At 36.5% G+C, this 20979-nt stretch overlaps 1 protein-coding gene across 1 annotated transcript; it reads left to right on the forward strand.

The window, feature by feature from the left end:
- Window positions 1-1560: 1560 nt before the first annotated feature.
- On the forward strand, window positions 1561-6715 carry LOC122402647. The gene is made up of 4 exons (XM_043405606.1): window positions 1561-1692; window positions 2898-3035; window positions 5692-5920; window positions 6548-6715. The coding sequence occupies exons 2-4, from the start codon at window positions 2957-2959 to the stop codon at window positions 6597-6599; spliced, it is 360 nt and encodes a 119-aa protein (XP_043261541.1). The 5' UTR covers window positions 1561-1692; window positions 2898-2956; the 3' UTR covers window positions 6600-6715.
- The last annotated feature ends 14264 nt before the right edge of the window (window positions 6716-20979 follow it).

Below are 20979 nucleotides of genomic sequence, written 5' to 3' on the forward strand. Positions count from 1 at the left end.
GAAAGTAGACCTTTCCAACGCATGTACTCGTTTGAAAATCGGTTGAGTGGTTCTCGAGTTATAAAATCACGAACATAGGACAACTTATTTTTATATATATAGATATAATATATTTATATTACTTGGAATTAATTATTTATTTACCAGGGACTGAGATACTTATGTGAAATTAATGTTTGTGTCTAGTTTTTTTCAGCAAAAGTATTTGTTTGATCACAATGAAACTGTTAGTACAATAAATTTAATATTATATTATAATTTAAAATTTATTTAAAAAAAAATTCAATTAATTTAATTTAATTTAGATTTTTATTCATAATATACGATTATTTATATTTAATTGAATTAGTTATCATATTTGATAAAAATTCGTGTATACAGGGTGTTCCGTAACTATAATTCGAAATTTATTTAAAAAAAAATTCAATTAATTTAATTTAATTTAGATTTTTATTCATAATATACGATTATGTATATTTAATTGAATTAGTTTTCATATTTGATAAAAATTCGTATATACAGGGTGTTCCGTAACTATAATTAAAAATTCAATTAATTTAATTTAATTTAGATTTTTATTTATAATATACGATTATGTATATTTAATTGAATTAGTTTTCATATTTGATAAAAATTCGTATATACAGGGTGTTCCGTAACTATAATTAAAAATTCAATTAATTTAATTTAATTTAGATTTTTATTTATAATATACGATTATTTATATTTAATTGAATTAGTTATCATATTTGATAAAAATTCGTATATACAGGGTGTTCCGTAACTATAATTAAAAATTCAATTAATTTAATTTAATTTAGATTTTTATTTATGATATACGATTATTTATATTTAATAGAATTAGTTATCATATTTGATAAAAATTCGTATATACAGGGTGTTCCGTAACTATAATTAAAAATTCAATTAATTTAATTTAATTTAGATTTTTATTTATGATATACGATTATTTATATTTAATAGAATTAGTTATCATATTTGATAAAAATTCGTATATACAGGGTGTTCCGTAACTATAATTAAAAATTTATTTAAAAAAAAATTCAATTAATTTAATTTAATTTAGATTTTTATTTATATTTAATAGAATTAGTTATCATATTTGATAGAAATTCGTATATAGAGGGTGTTCCGTAACTATAATTTAGGGGTTGATGAGATGAAATTGAAGAATAGGGTTCGTTGAAAATTATTAATATTATTTATATTAAGTAATGTTGAATAATTTTAGGTTGAAAATGATGATCGCAAGGAGGGGTGCGCGATTCGATATGGTGGAAAGAAGTGACGTTCGTGACACCGGAGATGCATTAAAGGGGCTCGTTAAAGGTCCGTCGTCGTGGTCGTTAAGCATTGTTTAGCCGCTCCTGGACACGTATACTCCTGGTGAGCGGGCAAACCAGTCGGATCGGGTGCTTCGAGCGAGACGCAGAGGGGCGTAGAGGGGGTTAAAAAGTGAAATAGAAAGCGGTCTGTCCGGTGCAACGATCTACAGTCTGTGGTTGGGTCCACGACACGGCGCCTCGGACCAGGCCCTTATCCCCCATCCGTGTTCCTGTTCGCCACGCACTATACCCATTACGCGATGCTCTCTTCAAGCCTTCCGTGGCATTGTGCTTGCATTTCTCGTGCGGTTGTCGACTCGGAAAGTATCTTCTGGTCAAGTCGTCGGTAAGTCGCCTAGATCCCAGTGCAACTACCCTCATCACCGCTCTTTCCTCTCCAGTTCATCCACATAGTTTCATCTTTTCACTTTTAAACTCTGTTTCACCTTGCTAGATCCAATCCTCTCTGACCTAACCAGAACATTCTCAGTGGTCTTTGACACTTTTATTCTGTGCAGATGTTACTTTTATCGTGACGTAGTTTTCCTAACGATTCCAGACGATTCCCAAGTGGTCTTCTTCAAATTTTTCTTCCTTCCGAGTTTCATACTGTGTCGACGTCATTTTATCGTTACATTTTGCTTCCATAGGTGATGAAGTTTTTTCTTGCTAGTTTTTATCAGTCAGATTACTCTCAGGGTTAAAAAGAAAATGGTCTCAGTAGTCATCGGCACTATTTTTATAGTTGTTCAAGTAGTTTTTAAGATCTTCAGTGATTTTTCACAGTCTTCCTTTCTCAATTCGTTGTAACTCTTTTTTTTCAAGATTATATAGTAGATTATATAATTTGCAGCTGGCTAGTATCACCATGGTAGTCTCTTAGATCAACCAGATTAATATCTTTGTTGATTTACTTTCTGAGTGAGATTTTTCGTGTGGTCCTCGTGACTTTCTACTTTCCAGTTCCATTAAAAATAGTTCTTATTATCTTTGGTGATCATTCATAGTTTTTCTTTGATAGTTTCAGTTATCTATGGTTCGAACAAGAATATGATATTCTTACTTATCGTGAAACGTACATTTTTATAATTGAATCCCCCTCGACACTTCTTTCCAGAGTTTAAAACCCTGCAAGTGTTTGATACCTTGTGATTGGTTCCCCGAACGAACTTTCTTTGATATTTTCTACGATCCTTTCGATCAAATTTGAGCTTCTCAGTAGTTCTCGTAACAAACTCTTCTCTTTAGAGTTCTTTGGTATTCTCTTATGGTGGTCTGCTGTTTTATGTTTACGTGTAGTTCTGGGAAACAGCAGCAATTTATTGAAAACGAAACAGGAATGAGAAAATTGGGAGAATTATATTCGATTATTTTCTAATTCGGTTTGAATCGTTCAAGTTTCTCAGAGTATAGGTTTATTCGATCATTTTGATCAAACATTATATCTTAAAAATAGATTTATTAAAATACCTGAATTAATCTATGAACAAAGAAAATTTTTTATGTAACGAAAATACGATTTTCTGATTCACTCGTTTTATCTTTTTACAGGATTAACCAATATTTCGGACCTCGTCACAAATTGAACGAAAAACTTTAAACTTCACAAAATGGCGAACTTCTTGGCCCTTTTGGTGATCACTTTAGCCTGTGTAATTGTCCACGCCCAGCAACCATACAATCAGAAACGTAAGTAAAGACTATCTGATGAAATTATTCGCGTGTCATGAATAATTAATAAGTCGACGGGTATTTCTGTGCGAATATTGCGTCACGGGGAAATTGTTGCTCGCCATTGGCGAGCTTTCTAAGTCAGATAAAAAAGCGTACGCGAGTACAGTGGTGCAGTCCAGCATGCAACCGCAACCTTGATTTCCTTTATACTGTTTCATGTCTGTTATGCACCGAATAATATACGTCAAATTTTTTAAATGCAACACAACACCTTCTATACCTCGAACGAACCATTTCTTTCTTTAATTTAATTCAAAACTTAAATCAAATAATAATTTGAATTGTTACTTGAAAAAAATTATAGATGAGAAATATTTTCTTTGAATTTATTTTAAACGTTTTGATCACTATGTTTATGACCCTCTATAGTAATGCAATTTCATTCCTCGATTATGGTTCGTGGTTAATTAATGTCTTTTTTATGTTAATTCACTTGTTTCGTATCGTTCGTTAGTTCTGGTCTGTAGTTGTAACGAGTGTATATTTTTAGCCGGAAGTGCTCTTTAAATGAAATTATATTGCTTCTTTATTATTATGTTTTCCAAAGGGCAAACATTTCTTTCTATTAAATCTACAATATTACAATATGCGTAATTTAATTATGCTACTTGCGAAAATAAGTGAAACTAAATGATTTATCATAATATTATTTTTGATACATTAAAAGATTACCTTTGAAATAATTTCACAATCAATCGTTATAACTTGCATTCTAATAAGTTGTCACTTAATTTTAATTTTAATTTTAATTTTAGCTAATTGTTTTTATTTCCTATTGACTGCTTCTTCGAACAGTATTAATTTTTTATTATATTTTGCATTTCAATGTTTTCACCCTTTTTCTAAAAAATATTTTAAATATTAACATCGAAGGAGTTCCTGTTCGGAATAATACTTTTCTACAATTTTCTAATTCCGGAATTTATTATTACTCGTAAATATTAAAAAGGGGGAAGGGATGAAACTTTAACTTTATGAAGCTGTGGCGTCGCCTCCCATGCTCGCCACCAGAGGGCGAGCGCTCTCACAAGCGCTCGACCGACCCCTCGGTTGCTATATACATGTTACCGTGAATGATCGAAATTGGAGAATGTCAACTTTCACCGGTGAATGTCAACAGATACCAAATACGTCGGTGAAAGATCGAATATTTCATAACATTGTTGTACATTCGGACCCTCTCCGGTGTGTGTCGACAATCGCAGATATGCTCTGGTGGAGGTCCAAAACAGAAGAGTCAAAAAACAAGCGATTGGCTCTCTCCCGCCAAATCCTTTGTTCTGCTCGGAGTCAATCAGCTTTGTCTGTCTTATGCAAGCTTTGATAACGCGAGCAACGTTTTCTTAATTTTTTTTCCGATACCCTAATTTATACTAAATGGATACTGCAGTAAATCGTGATCTTTTTCTAACCCAGACCTAACCCAGACCTAACCCAGACCTAACCCAGACCTAACTCAGATCTAATCCAGACCTAACCCAGACCTAACCCAGACCTAACCCAGACTTATTCCAGACCTAACCCAGACCTAACCCAGACCTAACCCAAACCTAACCCAGACCTAACTCAGATCTAATCCAGACCTAACCCAGACCTAACTCAAATCTAATCCAGACCTAACACAGACCTAACCCAGACCTAACTCAGATCTAATCCAGACCTAACCCAGACCTAACCCAGACCTAACCCAGACCTAACTCAGATCTAATCCAGACCTAACCCAGACCTAACTCAAATCTAATCCAAACCTAACCCAGACCTAACCCAGACCTAACTCAGATCTAATTCAGACCTAACCCAGACCTAACCCAGACCTAACCCAGACCTAACTCAGATCTAATCCAGACCTAAACCAGACCTAACCCAAATCTAGGGTCTGGGTCAGGTCTGGATTAGGTCTGGATTAGATTTCGGTTAGGTCTGGGTTAGGTCTGGATTAGATTTCGGTTAGGTCTGGGTTAGGTCTGGATTAGATTTCGGTTAGGTCTGGGTTAGGTCTGGATTAGATTTCGGTTAGGTCTGGGTTAGGTCTGGATTAGATTTCGGTTAGGTCTGGGTTAGGTCTGGATTAAATTTCGGTTAGGTCTGGGTTAGATCTGGGTTAGGTCTGGGTTAGGTCTGGGTTAGGTCTGGGTTAGGTCTGGGTTAGATCTGGGTTAGGTCTGGGTTAGGTCTGGGTTAGATCCTTTCAGAAAGAGAGGCGAAAAAGTTACGTCATCCTTGTGACGTTTTATAGCGACTGAATTACGGAGAAGAAAATATAAATCTCCAACATGTTCAACACTCACCATTAGTGCATGGTGAATGTCAACATTTACCGGTGTAAGTCAGAAATAAGGGTGTTTAGCAAATATTTCGGACATACACTAAGCGACTATGTGAATGTTGACATTCACCGGTGAAAGTCGACAGTCTCCAGATTTCGGTGTTTCACTGTAACATACACACTCCTCGAACGAGCATGGGAGCATGGGAGGCGACGCCACAAAGCTAAAGTATAGAGCTTAAGTGAGGAACCCTCTGACATAATTAGAGAATCAGAATTTTATTTCTTAAATAAAAATCAAGTTTTGTTTCCTGTCGATTAATTTTAGTTTTTTCTTCGTTTTAGCCGTTTTCGGACAAACTTTTGACGAGATCGTGGTCTCGTCGGATCTAAACGTCAGAAGGAAGTCCAAGGAAAACCGTCAGGGCAAAAGATTGACGAACATACCTTCAGGCACAACCGGCCCACCTGAAAAATCAACGGCAATCGCGTCTAGGTTCGTTTCGAGCGACGGAAGTCGAATTACTTTGGAAAAAAGGCAAAAGAAACGGGAAATTACAACTCTGCAAAACAGGTGAGCCAACAAGAAGGCAGTTTTTATCGTCTGATAAGAAATTATAAAACGTAACATTGTTTTATCTGCAAAACATCATGTAAGAGTTAATTCGTTTCAAGCAATTAATCTTTAACGAATTCGGATAAACTAAGTAATTTATGGTTAAAGAAAAAGGATGCAAGTGTTGTTTAACACATGTTTATTTATTATATTACTGTTACAAAGCAATTAAAACGTAAAGTAATTATTTAATTACTACTCAGAGACTGCGCGGAGAGCAACTTAAAGAAAAGAAAAACATGGAGTACTATGGGTGGGAAATTTATATCATACTTGCTATATTAAACACATATTTATCACGATTTTACTAATAATACATTAGGCGAATAAACAAATTTCGTTTTGTATAAAATTTGGATTTAAATGAGAATCTTGCCCATCCCTGATTAATATAATAATATTAATGTGACTTTATTGTACGAAATAATTGGAAATTTAAATGTTTAGAAATTTCGAGATATTTCCAGAGTAATATCATTATGTTAGAAATTTAGAATTGAGCGAACGAAAGAAGTTATAAAGTGAAGTTTTATTCTAAGATGTGGTCGGTTCGATTGTTCTGTTATTAAATGGTGTTTGTTTTAGATATCTGGACATGGGCGTCGCGAGATACCTACTGAAATCTCGGAAACGATGAAAATTCCACTCTGAGGACAACCGCACGATCCTCACACACCCAATTCCGACCATACCTTTCGGCCCACTTTCGGACCATGGCCATGTAACTAAAACGATAATAAAAATTCTCTGTATCACAGCAATCCCGCTTCTGAAACTTAATTAAAACCATTAAAATAATAGTAATACGATTAAAATAAGCTAAGCTAGAATTTACAGTATTAATAAAGTAGGTAGCCATTTTGGTAGAAACTCTAGAATTTAATCTACTGACCTGCTACTTACTTTATTTTCAATTATTTAAGGATTCCCACGCAAAAGGAGGAATCGTCACTGTTAATTTAAAAATCAAATGATTGACAATCAGAGAATGAATATATTTTGTGAATTATGATCCTACGTACGGAGTAGAGATATACACAGTATAGGAAAGTTAATATTTTTACGTATTATTCTAGGAAATTGATTGAAGTTTGTAAGTGTTGATCTATTAAATAAATATTATTTAGTCTTTTGAAATGTAAATGAGAATTGTATAAACTGTCCAAATGTTATATATCCCAAAGTGATTAATATCCGTTCGAGACGTGGTTTAGGGAACGATTGGAACACTGAATATTTAAAATGATTCGATCTGCTCGTTCTGAACGCACCCTTAGGGACATCGCGTCGCGATTAAACAATAGTTTTGCCGCGACGTTGGGCGAATTGGCAGGCATTCCGTGTTCGTCAGCGGCTGAAATATTGCAGGCCGAGCCCTCAAAGGCAGCCGCCATCGCGATCTTCATGCAATGACGCGCCGCGCAGATCTACCGCGCCGCGAGTCACGTGGCACGTGACACGCACGTCCAAAACCTTTAGGAACCTTTCCCTCCTCTCCTTCTCCTTCCTTTCTATTCCTTTTTCTTCGCAAGTGAAATCATCGAGTATCCCAGCCACTCTCGCCAGTCTTTGTTTCAACCCTCAACCCCTTTCGCCGTCTCACTCTCCTTTCACACGAGACATTCAACCCTTTCGATCGTTCTTTAACACTAGATTGCCCAAGGAAGTCATTTTGACTGCTTTTTAATTTCAATTAGAAAAACAATTATATAATGACACAATTTCTTAGAATTTTCTGACCTTTTCTACGACATATAAATGCGTTTATTAATAATTCTAATTACCTCCCCTCTCCTTCATTATATGTGTTATATCTATATCGCCCAAAAGCAGTCATTTTGACTGCCTGGGAAATTTTAAATAATCAAACGACTCTTATTATTGAATTGAGTAAATTTCTTATATGACCAGTTCGATTCTGTATTGAAATAACAGTTTTCATTTTTTTTCGATTACCAACACATGATAAATTGTCGATTTGGGCGTACCTAACCCAGACCTAACCCAGACCTAACCCAGACCTATTGATAAATTGCAGTTTCTCAATAAGCTAAAGTAGTACTTGTTATTCGAATCTTTATGCAGTGATACTTGTTCTAACAAGTTGTTTATTTTATTTCTGCGCCCTAAATTCATAATATTAAAAATTAATTTTAAACAAATTTCTTTACACGTTAGTTAGTCTTTCACAATGCAGTCATTTTGACTGCTTTTGGACAATTTTTATGTTCCGTTATATGATACGTTGTCTTTGATTTTAATGAAGCACTGTAGGCTTGCACTACTTCTAGAGGACAAACTCGGGAAAAATACAAGAATACCAATTTGTTGATGGAGGCTTCGTTAAAAAGTTATTAAAAAATTAAATTAAAAAATTTCAAATCCTCCAGGAAAAAATTATTTTCGGTTGCGGGGGCCAATTACAATCATTTTTGGTCAATACATATACCCACGAAATCCTACGCACTTTTGAGAAAAAAATTCCTAATCGAAAATGTAATTTATGGCCAGAAATGTTGTCCGAAAATTTCATGCGGATCTTTAAAATGTCATAACTTCTGAACGGATTGAAGGATTTTAATTTTCAAAAATGCAAACGACGCGTATTTTAATCAAGAATACGTAGAAATCGCAAAAATATGCAAAAAGTTGATCCTTGACCCCGAAAAATGAGAAAAACCCCATAAAAATGTTCCAATCTTCAAACAGCCATAATTCCTACAATAGTGAATATATTTCAATGAAACTTTTTTCTTGAGTAGAGCTCATAGGTACCTACAAAAAAGTATCGGCCAACTTTTTTGTAGGGCGTCAAACAAAATTATTAAAAATGAAAAACGAATTTTTAAGAAAAATCGACAGGGCGTAGGTGCCTAAATTTTTCAGCGAAAAAAAAAAATTTCAAATCGTTCTAAAAAAATTATTTTCAGTTGCGGGAGTCAATTTCAATCATTTTTGGTCAATACATATACCCACGAAATCCTACGCACTTTTGAGAAAAAAATTCCTAATCGAAAATGTAATTTATGGCCAGAAATGTTGTCCGAAAATTTCATGCGGATCTTTAAAATGTCATAACTTCTGAACGGATTGAAGGATTTTAATTTTCAAAAATGCAAACGACGCGTATTTTAATCAAAAATACGTAGAAATCGCAAAAATATGCAAAAAGTTGATCCTTGACCCCGAAAAATGAGAAAAACCCCATAAAAATGTTCCAATCTTCAAACAGCCATAATTCCTACAATAGTGAATATATTTCAATGAAACTTTTTTCTAAAGTAGAGCTCATAGGTACCTACAAAAAAGTATCGGCCAACTTTTTTGTAGGGCGTCAAACAAAATTATTAAAAATGAAAAACGAATTTTTAAGAAAAATCGACAGGGCGTAGGTGCCTAAATTTTTCAGCGAAAAAAAAAAATTTCAAATCGTTCTAAAAAAATTATTTTCAGTTGCGGGAGTCAATTTCAATCATTTTTGGTCAATACATATACCCACGAAATCCTACGCACTTTTGAGAAAAAAATTCCTAATCGAAAATGTAATTTATGGCCAGAAATGTTGTCCGAAAATTTCATGCGGATCTTTAAAATGTCATAACTTCTGAACGGATTGAAGGATTTTAATTTTCAAAAATGCAAACGACGCGTATTTTAATCAAAAATACGTAGAAATCGCAAAAATATGCAAAAAGTTGATCCTTGACCCCGAAAAATGAGAAAAACCCCATAAAAATGTTCCAATCTTCAAACAGCCATAATTCCTACAATAGTGAATATATTTCAATGAAACTTTTTTCTAAAGTAGAGCTCATAGGTACCTCCAAAAAAGTATTAGCCAACTTTCTTGTAGGGCGTCAAACAAAATTATTAAAAATGAAAAACGAATTTTTAAGAAAAATCGACAGGGCGTAGGTGCCTAAATTTTTCAGCGAAAAAAAAAAATTTCAAATCGTTCTAAAAAAATTATTTTCAGTTGCGGGAGTCAATTTCAATCATTTTTGGTCAATATATATACCCCCGAAATCCTACGCACTTTTGAGAAAAAAATTCGAGAATGTGTGAAATTTTTCAACAAAATTAAAAAATTTCAAACCATTCTGAAAAAATTATTTTCGGTTGCAGGGGTCGATTACAATAATTTTTGGTCATTACACATTCCCCCGAAATCTTGGGCATTACGGAGAAAAAAATTCAGTACGGGCGGAACTTTAAACGTTAATAATTTCTTAACGAAGCCTCCATCAACAAATTGGTATTCTTGTATTTTTCCCGATTTTGTCCTCTAGAAGTAGTGCAAGCCTACAGTGCTTCATTAAAATCAAAGTTAGAACGGCTACTACCATAATGGATGTGCGCGCAAGATGTAAATCATCAAAATCTGCAAAACTGTAGGAGGCAATTTCAAAAAATCGCATACCAATGGATTTGGAATAAAATGCTCGTCATTTTTTGTCATTATGAAAATTTCAATAAAATGAAAAATTAAGTTAATAAATTTTTTTTTGTTATAAACAAATTGTATTTTTTTAAATTTTTTAACACCATGTTATTGTACATAAGAAACCATCAACCTCGCCCATTAACAATTTTTTTTGTATGTCTTTCCGTTTTCGAGATAGCCGTTTCGAGGCAAAACTTCAAGGGGTGGTTTCACCCCTTAAACTCGAGTTACCGCAGCTAAAAAAAAATACGTGTCGATTATTTTTGGCTGCTTTATAAGTGTACAAAGTTTCATCAAAATCGAAGCCGGACCGTTCGCGATGGTTCCTTGTAAGTTTCAGTCTTCCTAGTGTTAAGATCGATCTTAAAAAGGTGAGTTAAGTTATTCAATGTTTCTCTCATTAATTTCTCTTTACATTGTAATTATTTTCAACTGTTCTTTTTAAATCATAAATTTTTTAGTTCCTGAAGAGTGTTTCAAGAAATGTTGAAGCCACAGGAGTGATCGCTCCATCTCCCCTCCCCCATCGCGAATCATGAAATATTTAAAAGATATGTTTACTATTTCATTTATATTACATTCTGTACACGTCTGTGAGCGTGCACTGATATAAATAAATACTTAATGTGGACTCGATTGTTTAGTCCACTATCAAACTATTCAAAGAAGCCATTTGGGTTCAACTTTGATCGAAACTGTAATGTCTGAATGTTTTGAAAATTATAATAAATTGCTGTTTTTAATATACTATAAACGACGTGCACGGAGCAACGAATATCATTTAATTGTTACAGTTGTTTAAAAATGTCCCAGTACGATCGATATATTGAATTATGTATGTATTCCAGAATGAAAGAGTAAAGATCAAAAACTACTTTCACCCTAGATCACCCCGAATTTTGAAGAGCAATATGAAAAGCTCCGTACGTTTTGATGTATCATCGAAATCGAGCAGAGTCGCCACTTGTTGATTCGCGAGACGAGCGGACCGCCGTCGTCGAACCAGAGATTTTATTCATAAGAGGGAAGGAATCACGTATTCCGAGCATCATCCACGGCTAGCACTATATATTTTATGGTGAATTCGTGGCTGGACTTACAGCCACGCTGACGTAACTAAGTGTTCGTCATACTCCTCTATTTCACGGTTACTATTATCAATGTCCAAACAGACGTTGATTTAAGACCGCGAGTTCAAACGATCAGGCGATCCTCGGGCGACTGGCGCCGCTGCTACACTATTCACCTAAACAACGTTTTATCTTCGACCCACAACTTTAATTCGTATCAAAATTGTTCACAAAATGCGTTACTGAAATGAACAAACGTTAGCAAAATTCTACCGGGTTGCTCGCGTTAAATTGAACCAGCATTTATCTCGTGAACAGAAAGAGGGTAGTTAATATTTTTTATGCACAATAAGACAAACGATACCGATTTTTTATGTTATGAAACGAAGGTGACCTTCAATTTTTTAAATTGAACGATATACATTGTTTTTGTCAAGACAAATTCAAACATGTCGCACACGATGACCTTTTTATTTTTGTTTAGAATCATATAATTTAAATTTCATAAAACAAGAAAGATGGATTAGATTGGCTAAAAGAGGATTTAATTACAACTTCATGGTAGTAAAAAAAGTTATTTCCTTCGTTCTAAAGTTGTTTAACCGTTTGCACTCCTATGTCGAGTGTGACTCATATGTCACACGGTATGTCGATTTTTATCTCAGAATCTTCACATTTGACAAACCAAACAGATATCATACACTTGAGAATTACGAAATACAACAACAGTGTAAATAAAACACATATTTTTAACAGGTAAATTTCAAATAAAATTCTTAAAAGCATTGGGAGTGGAAAGGGTTAAGCAGGATAACAGAATGAAGAGAATCTACCTGAAAGTTTAGTTAATAATGTTAGAACCGTTATTGGTCCACGTTGCTATTGTTCGATCATTAAAAAGGATTAAGTGTCGTTTGTTGATGCGGTCGACAAGCTGTTTTAAAGTCAGGTAACCGAGTGGTGGAATTGGAGAGGGTCATAAACTGCGGTGACATTTCGCCCGCCGTCAGAGTCCGGAAGCTCGGTCGCGTCCCGTGAATGCAGATCCGATCGTGATCGATTTTCAGCGAGCCGCGTCGATGGCTGACGGAACCAGGCAGCTGCGTCGGACAGATCTTGTTTCCCATCGGGATGCAGAATCCGTAGCCGACGTAGCAAATACTCGCGGGCCGTTTATGTCGGCCGATGGTACACCTGCGACTATTTTATGTCTTCCCTGGAAAGACTGGACGGTAAATTCCAGCCGGCTAGCCGGCATCGATCCCCTGACTGCTGATCAGTGCGATCAGTGGCGTAGAACGGGCGTGGGAGGGCAGAGAGAGGATCATCCTCTCATTCTCTATCAATCAGATATTTTATTTCCAAACTAATCTTCAGAAGCTAAATAATGGATTTTAGGTGAAATTCATTGAAGTTGTCTACTTATATGTCAAGATTTAATCGATAAACGTTTGACGATCGGTGCAAAACAATAGAACCGGTTCATTTTTAACGCACTTCAAGGGTTTCTGTTGGAATTTTTTTAGTAAACTCGGGAATTCTTAGTTAATTGATACAATGCCACGTGGCAGCTACCTTAATGAACAAGAACAAGGTGCAATTTCAGCGTACAGAGAGCAACAAATGGGGATACGTGAAATCGCACGTCAACTCGGCCGATCTCATAAAGTTGTACTGAATTTTTTACGCGATCCTACTAAGTATGGGAAAAATAAGAAAGGGGGACCTAAGAAGAAGTTATCCCCTCGTACTGAAAGGCAAATTGCTAAAGTTGCGAGCAATTCGTTAAAAAGCTGTAAACAAATTGCGAAGGAATGTGATCTCGGCGTTTCTCGTTGGACTGTCCAACGTGTCCTTAAACATAATTCAAACATTATAAGACAAAAAATGATGTCTGCACCTACACTTCTGAAACGTCACGAAATAATCAGGCTTGAATACGCACGAGAAAACATGAGCAGCAATTGGAATAATGTAAGTTAAGTTTAGACATTCGTAAATCGAGATTTTAGCTTCGTATTCAATATTCTTTGCTCAACTTAGGTTATTTTCTCTGACGAAAAAAAATTCAATTTGGACGGTCCGGATGGATTTAATTCATATTGGAGGGAGCTTCGTAAAGAACAAAAATACTTTTCGAAACGTAATTTCGGTGGAGGGACACTTATCGTGTGGGGTGCATTCTGCTCCTGTGGCAAGCTCAGATTAGCTTTTCCAACTACACGAATTAATAGCGCGGAGTATATTGGAATACTCGAAAATCATTTATTGCCTTTTATTCGTGCAAACAATCACATTTCATGGACTTATCGACAAGATAATGCTCCGATCCATAATATCCGACAAACCACAGTTTGAAACGTTTGATGTCAATGTATTGAAATGGTCTGGGTTAGGTCTGGATTAGGTTTGGGTCAGGTCTGGGTTAGGTCTGGGTTAGGTCTGGGTTAGGTCTGGGTTAGGTCTGGATTAGGCCCAAAACTAACCCAGACCTAACCCAGACCTAACCCAGACCTAACCCAGACCTAACCCAGACCTAACCCAGACCTAACCCAGACCTAACCCAGACCTAACCCAGACATAACCCAGATCTAACCCAGACCTAACCCAGACCTAACCCAGACCTAACCCAGACCTAACCCAGACATAACCCAGACCTAACCCAGACCTAACCCAGACCTAACCCAGACATAACCCAGACCTAACCCAGACCTAACCCAGACCTAACCCAGACCTAACCCAGACCTAACCCAGACCTAACCCAGACCTAACCCAGACCTAACCCAGACCTAACCCAGACCTAACCCAGACCTAACCCAGACATAACCCAGACATAACCCAGACCTAACCCAGACCTAACCCAGACATAACCCAGACCTAACCCAGACATAACCCAGACATAACCCAGACCTAACCCAGACCTAACCCAGACCTAACCCAGACCTAACCCAGACCTAACCCAGACATAACCCAGACCTAACCCAGACCTAACCCAGACATAACCCAGACCTAACCCAGACCTAACCCAGACCTAACCCAGACCTAACCCAGACCTAACCCAGACCTAACCCAGACATAACACAGATCTAACCCAGACATAACCCAGACCTAACCCAGACCTAACCCAGACATAACCCTGACATAACCCAGATCTAACCCAGATCTAACCCAGACCTAACCCAGACCTAACCCAGACATAACCCAGACCTAACCCAGACCAAAATCCAATTGAAAACCTATGGGGTATCATGGTACGGCATATTTATGGAAATAATCGACAAGTTTCGAACATTTCGGAGCTAAAAACAGCAGTTATCGAAGCGTGGAATCAAATTAGCGAAGAAACTTTGAAAAAACTCATTACAAGTATGAACAATCGTATTTTTGAATTAATACATAAAAAAGGAGGTCCCACTCATTATCGAAACTGCTCGCTTTAATAAACTGAATTAGAAATTTAACACTTTATAGCCATTTAACCTTATTATTACGTTCCAAATACATTGGTGCTATAGTTATGCACCATTGCAATATTTCATTTATTATTATACTTCGTGTTAAATAAATGTTATTTTTCTATTTTTTCCATTGATTATAATTTTTTACTAGTCCTTTTCACGTGGTATTATTAACATTTAGAAATCATTAGTTATAACTACGAAACTCTTGAAAATTATAGTGGTGCTATAGTTATGCTCCACAGTGTACTTGCGAGAGAGCGATCCCTCTGGTGGCGAGTGAGGGAGGTATACTCCTAATGCACGGATCATATCGCGATCACTATTATATGTTAGCTCCAGAAATATTATCCAACTTATAACTCATTCCCATCTTTCAAATAGTTCCATAATTCCCATAAAAAGTTTCATCTATCGAGGAGATTTTCAGAAAGTATAAAAATGTTTGAAAAACTATTTTTCATTCGTTTTTTGGTAATATTCTTTCCATACATATTACATAAATCGATTCGTTTTATTATTCACCGTATAAAAGTATCACGACACGAAATATTTCAGATTTTATGCTAGAATCACGTAAGAATAGATAATTCCATAATTTCATTTTGCTTTCGAATTTTTGTAAAAATACGTATTTTCAGAAAGTATATTTTGAATAAAATAAAAATCTGTGAAAACCTATTTTCTCATTCGTTTTTTGGTAATATTCTTTCCGTACATATAACATAAGTCGATTCGTTTTATCATTCACCGTATAAAAGTATTACGACACGAAATATTTCAGATTTTATGCTAGAATCACGTAAGAATAGATCATTCCATAATTTCATTTTGCTTTCGAATTTTTATAAAATTTTGCATTCGTCTGTTTGAAAACGATTCAACACACCTATAAATCTTTAAAAAATTAAATTGTAATTTGTTTATGATGAATCTAAAAAAAGAACCAAGTCAAGTTGTATAAATCGATATCCACGCGATCTAAGACGCAAGAAAGAACGAAGAAATATGCAAATACCCTTTTCTTTTCTTAAGCAAACGTTGTGATTCGTCTGGCATTTACCAGGCTTTTTCGTTCGTATCTTTATTCCGCGATCGGTGCATCCGATTTTCTAAGCATGTCAACGTTTCTGCGACACTTTGAACAACACGCTGACCTTGTTGTTCATTCAACAGGGCTTTTCTACGCCACTGAACAGGATATGCGTTATGTACACTAGTACACGGCGCAAAACATCTGTCGTTGGCGTTTTATTCTAGAAATTTGCAAAATGAACGCAATCCGCGAGGTGTAACGCGGACTTTCAACCCGATCTGTCCTGATCCTATCGTTAGTGGGTTGTTCTTCGTGATTCGTGTTCAAATAGGAGCTCGCTAACACGTGTACAGGATCGAATCGAATGTGGTCGTTTGCAGTCGAGTTAGGAACTAGGAAAAAATGATCAACTTGGATAATCTGATTTTATTTATTTTTGCACATTTTCGATCAGAACTTCCCTGGTTCTGCGACACCCTGTATTTCTGGCACACACTGTATTTCCGTCGCGTTGCCATTTTTCCACGCCGAGTCTTTTCTTTCGGATTTTTACGAGCAGACCTGCATCCGTCCGCAGGCCGTGAGGTGTAAAATTATTTGCAATGCCGGAATCATTCCGAGAAACGATCCTGAATTAAACATCGCTATCCACGCGTCCCCTGGTATTTCTATTGAATCGTAGATCGTCCGACGGATCCGTCCGGTTGAATTAGAAAATCGAGAAACAGGAAACGGAGAAATAAACGAAAAGTCAAATCGAATACGTGCCTACCGTGGCAACAGATCCTCTAATTTCTTCTCGGAAACTGCACGCGTGCCTTGGAGCGTCCTTTCCACGAACATCAATCGGATTCAACCACGTTTCGATTCTTTTTCTCAGCCAGTGATTCATAACCCTTTTCTTTTCCACGAACCACTTTTGCCAGTCTAAGTCTGCCTGTGAATTTTCAAATAATAATCGTAAATTTTAGTTAAATCAATGTTTTCGATCATGATGCTACGTGCTCGATGTAATTGTTGCGGACTCGTCAGATAATAACCAAAAATGGGAGTTGGATCGGTAATAGGGACAACTTACTTGGCCATTTGAAAGCCTGAAAAGCCTTGTTACCAGTTGTTACCTTCGATTAACCCTTTGACCGCTAAAGGCGTATATATACGCTTTCACAAGTCTATCAATATATACGAAAGACGTAAATATACGCCCTCACGTATCCATCAATATATACGAAAATCGTAAATTTACACCCTCTGCATTTTATTTATTATAACACTTTTTACTGTTTTACCAATTGATTCGATATGGAATTGGATAAAAATTGGATATTTTAATTTATTTGCATTTATTATTTTTTTAAACCGTAAGAATGGTCTCTTAAATCTCCGGGTACTCTTTTGGTCACCAGTCGCAGCGACAGGCATGTGACGATCGCGCCATCTATGTTGATGGATTCTTCCTAGGACGCGCCGCAGTCAAAAGGTTAAAATGGTACGTGTCGTGAAAATATCGTGACGTATCCACCGTCTGGTAATCTTTTATCATCGCGTGGATTGGAGCAAGTGAACCCACCGCAGAAACGATACGATTGTCTCACGTTTCGACAGTTGTCGCACGTGAGCAGACGGACGTGTCTGACTCAGACTCGGTATGCCGCTGCACAGCACGTGTAAGCCGACATCGGTTGATTTTTAATTCACCGCGCGCGGAACTGTCCACGAAAACAGGAGCCACGGACATCGCGTCTCCTGGGAACCGCGGCGTTGTCTGGCTTTCAGCGTTTTCTAATAAATATGCAAACGACAGACTGCCATACGCGACGACGCACACTCAAAATACCAAACAAATAAATTGCTTTCTCTTTAATAAGTACAGCAACGCTTGGATAACTAACACGGGAGACAAACATACATAGTACATCAAAATGAAACTTTTTTTATTTTGTTTTTTTTTTCAATGAAACCTTTACCAACGTGTTTGTGAAAGTTTTCTAATTAAAATGAGACCAAACACGATGAAATTTGTTTCTAACGTAGTTGTAATAGAGTATAAAATCGTGTTAACCCTTTTAGTGAAGAACGACGATATATCGTTGCGTATGCGATGGTGCCTTATTCTTCGCATTAGGCGAAAGATCTGTCTCAAAACAAATTTCTAAAACATTATAAAGGGTCTAATTTTATTGCAAAAGCATTTAAAAAATAATTTTTCGGTTTAACCCTTTGGCCTAGAAGCCCTTTTCGCTCGGGCGAACCAGCAACTCGACACTACTTTGTGGCGGAAACGTATATTCTGAAGTCATGTTATACAGGGTGTTCGGCCAAGACTGGGAATAATTTTAATAGGAGATTCTAGAGGCCAAAATAAGACGAAAATGAAGAATATCAGTTTCTTGACTAAGGCCTCGTTAAAAAGTTATTAACAATTAAATGAAAAAATTTCAAACCGTTCTGGAAAAATTATCTTCGATTGCAGGGGCCAATTAAAATCATTTTTGGTAAATACACATACCTCCGAAATCCTACCCACTTTCGAGAAAAAATTTCTTACCGAAAAACTAATTTTTCTTCCAGACCTAACCCAGACCTGACCCAAACCTAATGCAGACCTAACCTAGACCTAACCAGGCCTAATCCAGACCTAACCCAGACCTGACCCAAAACTTTTTTTTTTTGGGTCAGTTCTTGATTAGGTCTGGGTTGGGTTTGGGTCAGGTCTGGGTTAGGTCTGGATTAGGTTTGGGTCAGGTCTGGGTTAGGTCTAGGCTAGGTCTGGGCTAGGTCTGGGTTAGGTCTGGATTAGGTTTGGGTCAGGTCTGGGCTAGGTCTGGGCTAGGTCTGGGTTAGGTCTGGATTAGGTTTGGGTCAGGTCTGGGTTAGGTCTGGGTTAGGTCTGGATTAGTTTTGGGTCAGGTCTGGGTTAGGTCTGGATTAGGTTTGGGTCAGGTCTGGGTTAGGTCTGGGTTGGGTTTGGGTCAGGTCTGGGTTAGGTCTGGATTAGGTTTGAGTCAGGTCTGGGTTAGGTCTGGATTAGGTTCGGATCAGGTCTGGGTTAGGTCTGGATTAGGCCCAAAACTAATCCAGACCTAACCCAAACCTAATCCAGACCTAACTCAGACCTAACCCAGACCTGACCCAAACCTAATCCAGACCTAACCCAGACCTAACCCAGACCTAACCCAGACCTAGCCCAGACCTAACCCAGACCTGACCCAAACCTAATCCAGACCTGATCCAGACCTAACCCAGACCTGACCCAGACCTAACCCAGACCTGACCCAAACCTAATCCAGACCTAACCCAGACCTAACCCAGACCAAGATGCCTAAATTTTTCGACGAAAAAGAAAATTTCAAATTGTTCTGGAAAAATTATTTTCGGTTGTGGGAGTTAATCGCAATCATTTTTGGTGAATAGACATGCCCTCGAAATCCTGCGCGTTTTCGAGAAAAAAATTCAGTACAGGCTCCACTTTAAACGTTAATAACTTTTTAACAAAGCCTCATCAAATTTTGAATTGTGTATTTATTAAAAAATCATTGAAAATCAAATACTTATACTTTCTGCTACGTGACCTTCATAAAACTGTGATCAAACAATGATTATTCTTATGTGTAAATATTGTTTGTAGAAGAGAAACTTGTTTCTATGCTTTTTATCATATTTTATAATTATGTTATTTATATGATTTGCAGTAAATATTAAAATGCAATTGCCATCACTTTATTCTTTCTTTATTTCGTAATATGGTGCTTTTTGAATTTTGTAAATATCATTCTTAGTTTGGTTTTTATGAGCTTCTTCTTTAACCATAACAAACTCGTCAAAATTGTCTTATTTTAATCGGAAAACCCTCAGAAATACATTAGTAAAGGTCCCATTAACGAAAAGTACAAAATGAGGAAGTTTCACACTGTGTTATTTTTATGATTCGGTGTCCTTTTCTACGTTTGGCAAGATACAAAGATGGACGCCGTAGCTCGACTTGTGCCTTTCTGGGAAGTGAATTTTGTCGTGAATAGATCGGTTTCGCGGGTTTTCTCTTTCTTTTCTTTTTTCTTTTGCGTTGCACGACAGAGTTTTATATTCAGTTTTGACCAAAAAACTTTCGACAAAATCCTGTCGAGGTTCACTCGATGAATTATTCGTTTTCAAGAATGAACGTTGGTATGAATTAGGTATGTCGAACAAGTTTTGGAGAAACGATACACGAGATTTAGATGCGCCTCGTTTTAATGCTGCACTTGCAGTTTTTTCTTCGTTTTTTTATTTATTTCGTTGCTTTTTTACAATGGAGGTGCAGAAAACGAAAGATTTACTATTCCACGAGATCGTCGAGGCTGTTGGCTAAGATGGTACAATAACGCAGACTAAATAGCATCCGTTTGACGGGTAACGTGTGCAAACTATAACCGTTAATCCCATCGATTTCAATATTTCAAAGCTTCCTGCCATTGGTACTTTTCCGCTTCGTCATCGTCAATACCAATAACAGCATATTCATATCGAACCCTTTCCGTTGCACTCATTATCATCGTGACCTAAATCGAGACCCCGAGGAGTTGTTAATTAGCTATACGAAACGGTATCGTCCGGTTCCGCTCGAAAATCCCGGGACGAACATGAAACGTTTAAAATTATTACAAGTAGACTATTAGTATAGTTAGTATTATAACTTTCGTAGGGGCTTATCTAAAACCCTAAATATAATAATTCGTATTTCTTATATTTTTACATATCAAGTGCATTTTCTGTAGCTTTCTCAGAATAAGAATTTTCCATAAATGCATAAACATCTGCATGATTCATTAATTTGATTTAAAAATGTAAAGTAAACAGGAATATACTAGTTAGTGACATCTGAGCATGTTCTTCCAGGATATTCTGCATTTTTTGATTAAATTCGAAAATAATAAAGTCATGACATAAACTCCTAATTTTACTTGAACTTACTTCAAATCACCGAAGCATCTTTACATAAAAAAGTAATTGATGCATTTTCTAATTTGTGT

The sequence above is a fragment of the Colletes gigas genome, unplaced genomic scaffold, assembly GCF_013123115.1.
Source record: "Colletes gigas isolate AHSC1104 unplaced genomic scaffold, ASM1312311v1 Colletes_gigas_Sc00038, whole genome shotgun sequence".
In the NCBI taxonomy this organism is placed as follows: Eukaryota; Metazoa; Arthropoda; class Insecta; order Hymenoptera; family Colletidae; genus Colletes; species Colletes gigas.